Source organism: Gavialis gangeticus, unplaced genomic scaffold, assembly GCF_001723915.1.
Source record: "Gavialis gangeticus isolate Ggan-Ray unplaced genomic scaffold, GavGan_comp1, whole genome shotgun sequence".
NCBI lineage: Eukaryota > Metazoa > Chordata > Crocodylia > Gavialidae > Gavialis > Gavialis gangeticus.
The window spans coordinates 1,155,069-1,162,193 of NW_017728991.1; the positions used below are offsets into that span (position 1 = coordinate 1,155,069).

A 7,125-nucleotide genomic window follows, 5' to 3' on the forward strand; every position below is an offset into this window, starting at 1 on the left:
AAGAATTGGTTAAAGAGGTCTGCTTTCTCCTCTGGCGCAACCACCAGATTGCCCAGCGTATCTTGCAGGGGCCCCATGCTTCCTGGTGCTTTCTTCATCCTCCCTATATATTTGAAAAAGGACTTTTTATTATCTTTGATTTTGGACGCAAGTCCTAGCTCTGTGTCCGCCTTAGCTTTTCTGACAGCCCCCCTCCAGCCCCAAGCAGAGGAGATAGCACCCCCCTTCCACCGGTTGCAGAACAAAGATTGTTTTGTCCCACCAGCCTTGTGAACAGGCCCGGGGGGTTGCTGTCTTGGCAAGGTGGAGCGCTCTCCAGAGTCGGGCAGGTAAATGATCCCTGTCCCGGCCCTGGGCAGCAAGGAGACTTCTCCCCTTTGCAGCCGGGTCAAAGGTGGGATCCACAGCAAGAGCGCGGAGACTTCGCTGTCCTTCCCATCCGGCTCAGCTGCTGAACTTGGGTCTGGGCTGTCAGATGCCATAGTTACCGGGAGATTGAATGACTCTCGGCCAAGCCGGGGAGGCCAGTCCATTCACTGCCTACTCCCAGCTCACAAAGATTCATTCTTTGTTGGGATCTGATTACTTTCTCCCCTACCTCTGTCTAAAGTAAATACATTTATGGGAAGGTGGAAAAAAAAATGCTTCCCTTGCACCGTGTGCCTCTTGGGGGTTGATCTTTCTCATTCCCTCCCTCCTGGCCATACCAAATTCACAAAAAAAAAAAAAAAAAAGAGCAATATTAGTTGTGCTGGGCCCGGTTTCTGCCTTATGGCACCTGGCCTGGCTCGGAGCTGGTGCGCACACTGCCAAAAGGTACACCATTGCGTGATCACCGGTTCATCAATGGTCCCTTGATGATTTTTGTAATAACCTTTTCCGAGCCCTCTTCTTGTTAGCAGTGATTGATCAAGCTGAGGTGTCTCTTGGCTTAGGGCAATCCTCTGGCTGCCTCTTGAAGCGGATGTGAATCCATTTGTTAGCTTCACAGCTGGTCTGAGTTCCCCTGGCCTTTGGGAATGGAAAAGCTGGCAGCTGCTGCCAAACGAGATGATTTCAGGACCGGTGTTGGTTTCTGTGTGTTGTAACATGCCGAAGGAGATTTCTCGGCAATGCCTTCGCTCACTAAAACTTCCCGGAAGAGGATGGGAAATTCCTGGGCAGAGGTCTGAGCACCCAGGGCCCAGAAGCTGGGATGCTGCAGCGTTGCACAGCTACTTCTGCTGATTTGCTCTAGGTAGCCAGCTGGGCACTGCCAGCACTCGCACAGTAGTGCAAAAAAGGGTGTGAACCTCTCCGAGGAAGAGCGAGCGAGGAGCAGAGACAGATGGATGCTGCAGGGAAAGGCGGTAGGAACATATTGGCTCAGGAGAAAGCTCGGGCTCTGGTTTTTTATTTCAGTGTTCTTTAAGTTAATAAAAGTAAATCCCAGGCTGGCGGTAAGTGGATCAGACCCAGCCAGGATGCGTGGCTAGGAGCAGACTGAGAATAGCACCTAATTCCCTGCCCTGTCCGAAACGTCTCACGTTGGTGGGCGCTGACTTTTCTCAATTAGACTCTATGACAACCTGAGCTCTCGAGGAGGCTCTCGTCTTGCACATCCAGCCACAGGGCCTGAAGGCAGCATTACTCAGACATGCCCAAGGGCTGCTGTTAGCTTCAGGTTTTACTCCTCACACGAAGCATCGGGGCTGGGCCAGCGGCTGGCGACGGAGCATGCTCTGAGGCCTGGTTCTCCGGAGCAGTTGCTTTTTGCTGATAAAAGGAAACGAAGGTTCCTCTAATCCCTTCTCTTAATCTGATGAGCTGATTCAGCAGAGGCTGGGTAATGACCAGTGCAACGTAAGACGGGAAAGAGAAACCTTCCTTGCTCTTCACAGCAGACCTTCAGCTGCTGACGCTGCCCGTAATTTCTTCCCAGAGGGAAACTGCGTTGCTACCGCAGGGAGGTGGCGCGTCCATTTAGACCCTGCGCGGAAGCACGCAAGGGTTGAATGCATCTCCCGAAATGCATCTTCCACTACCCTAGAAGCAGAGGATAGGGAAGGATCGCCCCTTCATGCTGTCAGAAGCAGCCGCGCTCAAGGCCAAGCAAACCCAGCCTCCCCAGTGCCACAGCCACAGAGCACCCCCATAGCACACTTTAGCAAACCCAGGGTTTTTCAGAAAACCATGCAGAGGCCTCCAAAACTATAGTGTGCCACATGCAGAAAGGAGAAGAGGCAAAGCCTGCAGCAAGCTGGAGGCATGAAGCATTAGAGCTAAGTTGGGTATGTAAGGATGGACGTAAAATCTACGCAGCTTTCAGTCGTTGGGGTAGGAGCAAAGTGAGATGCGCAAAGAGGGGCCGTGGTCACTGGTTGCATGCATGCAAGCCTTTCTCTGACCGTGCAGAGGCAGATGGCTTTCTGCTCGGTGTCACCATGGGCAAGTTGGCCAGCTCCCATCTGGGACTGGAGCGTTGTTCCACCCAGGTACAAACCCCCATCACCGGTGCATCCCACGCCCCTGGGTTTCTGGCTGTGTTGCTGCCCGTACAACTTGGCACTGTTGCGAGGACTTAGTCTCCTCTCATAAAAGCAGGGCTCGGTACATGAGGGATGAAAATATAGCATTGATCAGTCTGAGCATTACTTCTAGTCGGGCTGTTTCTGTCAACTGTGCAGCTGAGTACATTCTTACTCAGCTTTTGGAAGGATCCCAGCTGATCCGATCCTGTATTGTCCTGTGATCCTGTTTCTCCTTGGCTCGCTACCTCCTGCAGAGAGAGCAAAAGTATTCCTCTGGGCATGTTGCAATGTGGTCGTGATGTCTCGTTTATTAAAACAGGTCCGTTGCGTGCTCAGTGTTTGGATTGTGTTGTCTATGGAGCGGCGCGTGGGAGGGTGCTCCGCTCGGCATGGCGGCGCGTGTGCATGTTGTGAATCAGCTGCTGTGTGTGCATACATGAGGCGGCCATGGGGAGGTTTCGCCTAATGACAGGGAACCCTCTTCCTTTTAATTGTCTCTCCTCCCAGCCACCTTTGCTAACATCTGTTGTGTTTTTTTTTCCCTGTTTTCCTTCATCCAGACGATCATGGAACAGTTCAATCCCAGCCTCAGAAACTTCATTTCCATGGGGAAGAACTACGAGAAAGCCTTGGCAAGTAAGTGAAGTTGAGCTGCAAATGCATACCTAGCTGACAACCGGGGAGCACCAGGCCACGCAGCATCTAGGGGAGCGGCTGGCAACAGCATTGTCCTAGAAGCACATCACAGGATGCCTGTGCTCATGGGGGAATCACTGTGGTGAGGATTTTGGAAGCTAGAGTCAAGTGTCTTATCACAGCAGTGCTCAGTCTCCAGCCCATGGGCTCGACCTGGCCTGTGGACCCATGTCATCTGGACCGTAGGGCTTCCCATGGGTCTGGAGGTTGGGAGGCTGTGGAAGCATTAGTTGCTGGTCCCCTGATGCCAAATTTCCAGTTCTACAAACCAAATGATGGTGTGTGGTGTCACTGGTGCACGGGGTTTGGCCGGCACATGGGCAGACCCAGTACATGACCTGCCAACACTGGGCACAGGATCTGGCCCCTGGACTGCCCTGTGCCCATCCTCTGGCCTGGTTGAACATCACTGTCCTCTCATTATGGCATGAGAGGCACAACACCTGTCTTGGGCAAATTGCCTTAGGAAACCTGGCATGGAGCCGTTTTCTTGGGAATCACAGAATCATAGAAAATGAGTGTTGGGAGGGACCTCAGGAGGTCACATCTAGTCCAACCCCCTGCTCCAAGCAGGACCAGCCTCAACTCCATCCCAGCCAAGGCTTTGTCTCGCTGAGTTTTAAAAGCCTCCAAGGATGGAGAGTCCACCACTGTCTGGGCAACCTGGTCCAGTGTTTGACCACCTTCCTCGTGAGAAAGTGTTTCCTAATATCCAACATAAACCTCCCTTGCTGCAACTTGAGCCCATTGCTCCTTGTCCTGTCATCTGCCCCCACTGAGAACAGTCCAGCTCCATCCTCTTTGCAGCCCCCCTGCAGGGAGCTGAAGCTGCTGTTCAATCCCCCTCGGTCTTCTCTTCTGCAGACTAAATCAGCCCATTTCTCTCAGCCTCTCCTCACCAGTCCTGTCCCCCAGCCCCCAGACACCGTCATTGGCCTCTGCAGGACTCGAAAATAGTCCAAGCATGAGGCACTCTTGAGCATTCGATTCTAGAGGCCAGTAGGATGTTAAAAATGTTTGTGGCATTTTTTCCCCCAAAGATCATCTGGCCCTTTTAAATAGTAATAAAACATTTTTTTTTTTTTTTAATGGAGACTTGATTTTGGCTTTGCTTGGAAGGAAGGCAAGGCACACCCAGAGTGATGCAGATAAAATCCTGGAGAGATGAAAGTGAAGACATCTGTTCCTCTGGGAAGTAGTTAAGGGCACTGAGATTTCAGTTGCTGGATGGTCCCTTGGCTTTCATTGCTGCTTGATTTAAAGCCATTCAAATCTTGTCTGGCTTCCAGTGTGGCTGGACTCTGGACTTGCACTCAGCATGTGTTCTGGGGCCATGCACTGGCCTTTTCACAGAGACCCTGTGCTTATGACGGCTGTGCAGGATCCCCTTTGGCACTGGATTTTGGACTATCTGTTGGAGGTAGCTGGCCTTTTTAGGGAATAGGCTTATCATTTTGAAGAAGACACATGAAAAAAATCTTATAGTCAAGCTGCTCTTAAGTGAATCCATGCTGAGGTATGTCCCCGTAAGAAAAAGGGGCGAGTGAGGCGAGCCTTGCACCTTTGGCAGTCCCTGCGCCTACCTCCCAGTTCAGGGTCCACGTTCAGCTGCCTCTTTTGATAAAGAGAGCAAATCTGCCTGGATGTGGTGATTCAGGCTCCCTCCTTGAGGCCTGCATCCTCTGGCCGAGATTTCAGACAGTGCTTTTGGACAATGTGCAGATAACCAGTGGGATTTGCCAGGCAAGCTCTGCCGCCTCAGGAAAAAAAAAACAAAACATATAAATGTTCCTGCTCTTCTGGCCTCTTGTTTCATCTCCTGGGGTACTGGGACTTAATGGCAGTCTCCAGCTGCATTAAACCACGTTAACTAAATCTCAATTCATGAGTTGTGTGGGTTTTTTTCTTATTAATCTCATTTTAATTCTGCTGTTCTGCGTAGGCAGCAGTAAAAATCGAGTTTGCCCTGGAGAGGAAACACACAACACTTTGCAGTCAGGGGGCTGGAGGGGGGACTCTGAGTTTCCAATCAGGGGTGCTTTTATTAGACATCCCCCATCGATCTGGCCCAGAACTGGAGAATCTCTCACTTGAAATGCTGCTGCTTTAATCCATGCATAGATTTTTTTTTTTTTTTTTAAAGCATTTGGCTGTGGATGCCTAAAGGTCCTGTGTGGGGGGGACCTGCTTTGAGCTGTGGGTCCTGGCCCCATGTCCCCCGTTCCCTTTGCAACACCTGCCGTCCCACAGCTTCCAGCCCGGCTTTTCTGTTGCTCTGCCCTGGGCCCCTGTGAAGGACATCTAAAGGAAGCAGCGTAATCAATAACATGTGCGGGAAGAAACCGCAGCAGAGATGTCCTGGAGTCGAGCCTGAGCTGTACAACATGTTCTTGTGATTAGAGGAAACCCCCCTGCTTATCTGATTAAAGTGATAAAGTGTGTAGATGGAGTGTCAACAGACCAGCTACAAGAACGGCCTGTTACGGAGGGCGGCGCTCTTCAGCGATGTGGCCGTGCCTCCGGCAGCCGCGGCAAGCTGTGCATTGCAAACACCAGAGCATGTTTGAAAATGCACCTGCTTCAGAGATCACCGACCTTTTTTGGGGGCCAAATAACCCCTTAATCTCATAGCTCTAATGCCTTCTGTCCCCCTGCCCCAATAGTCTTTTTACCTAGCACTAACCATAAGCCTTTTGGACCTTGCCTGTTTGCTTTGTGGTGTGCTTTGCATGTAGATGTTGCATAAATTAGGATCCTCATAGATAACACCCTCTGCTTTTCTTTTGATGGTTTCAGGTGTGACCTTCGCAGCAAAGGGATACTTCGATGCTCTGGTTAAGATGGGGGAGCTGGCCAGCGAAAGCCAAGGCTCTAAGGAACTGGGTGAGTCGCACGGCATCTTGCTAAAGATTTGCAGTGTTTGGGACGGGATCTGAAGGGTGGGGAGGGAAACGAATGTAGAGCTCACGCTGCCTCCCCGACAGAAGGCATCTGGCAGCAGAAAGTCCCTCGGTATTTCACTGTAATTTAAAAATAAAGATCCACCCTATTCGTTGGCCATGTCAAATACATGAGCGACCTGGTGCTTTTCTTGGAGGGCTCTGGATTTCTGGAAGGATTGGCTGGCTCTGCTGCAAGAAAAAAGAAAAGAAAAATTGAGGCAGTTTGCCAGGTTGAGTTCAGTTGGCACCCTCCTTTCTCGGGAACAAGAGAGGTCAGATGATTGTTGCTGCGCTGCTGGGTGGAGAAAAGGGCAATGCGTAGAAAAGGGGCAGAAGCCTCCCCTGACACTGCCTGCGGGCAAGGGGAGAGAAAGCTCTTCAGCAGTAGGGTGCTGACGGGGGTGTCTACAGAGCGAGGCAGACCTGGGATCGACATCCTCGCTGGGTAAATGCTTGCACCGATGGAGTAAATCCACCTCCCTTCAATGGGAGAGAGCGATGTGGTGGGCTGCCCCACGCCTACGCTCTGTTCATGCCCGCGCCCCCAGCCACCTCGTTGCAAGCTGTGAGTGGTTGTAACGTAAAGATGAGCGGTCGTGTGTTGTTCCACCTCTGAGTGTGCTCGTGCTGGGACTCTTCACTCATCACAGTGGGGAAAGTGCAGATGCCAGGTCCAGCCCTCTTCTGTCTTCCTGGGAGATGTTCCCTCCTGTCACGTGAGGAGCAGGAGCATGCAGCGATGCAGCTGTCTCACAAGGATGTCTTGCTGCCTGCTTGCTACCACTCTCCTTGGCCTGGCTGATACCCCCGGGGACAAACTGTGGCTAAATTCAGCGATCAAGAGCCTCCATTTGCCAGCAGATCTAGGGAAGTGGTTCTTCCTCTCTCTTCTGCACCGGTGGGGCCACATCTGGAGTCCTGTGTCCAGTTGTGGGCTCCCCCCACTACAGAAAGGATGTGGACAAATCGGAGAGAGT

At 51.7% G+C, this 7,125-nt stretch overlaps 1 protein-coding gene across 4 annotated transcripts in view; it reads left to right on the forward strand.

Annotated features, from left to right (window-relative positions):
* BAIAP2 (BAI1 associated protein 2) overlaps positions 1–7,125 on the forward strand; it is a 107,279-nt gene that overhangs the window by 11,733 nt on the left and 88,421 nt on the right. For all 4 annotated transcript variants that reach the window (XM_019515689.1, XM_019515651.1, XM_019515662.1 and 1 more), the window contains exons 2-3: positions 3,071–3,146; positions 6,003–6,089. In XM_019515689.1, coding sequence (XP_019371234.1) covers positions 3,071–3,146; positions 6,003–6,089 — 163 coding nt within the window. The remainder of the gene's footprint in view (positions 1–3,070; positions 3,147–6,002; positions 6,090–7,125) is intronic.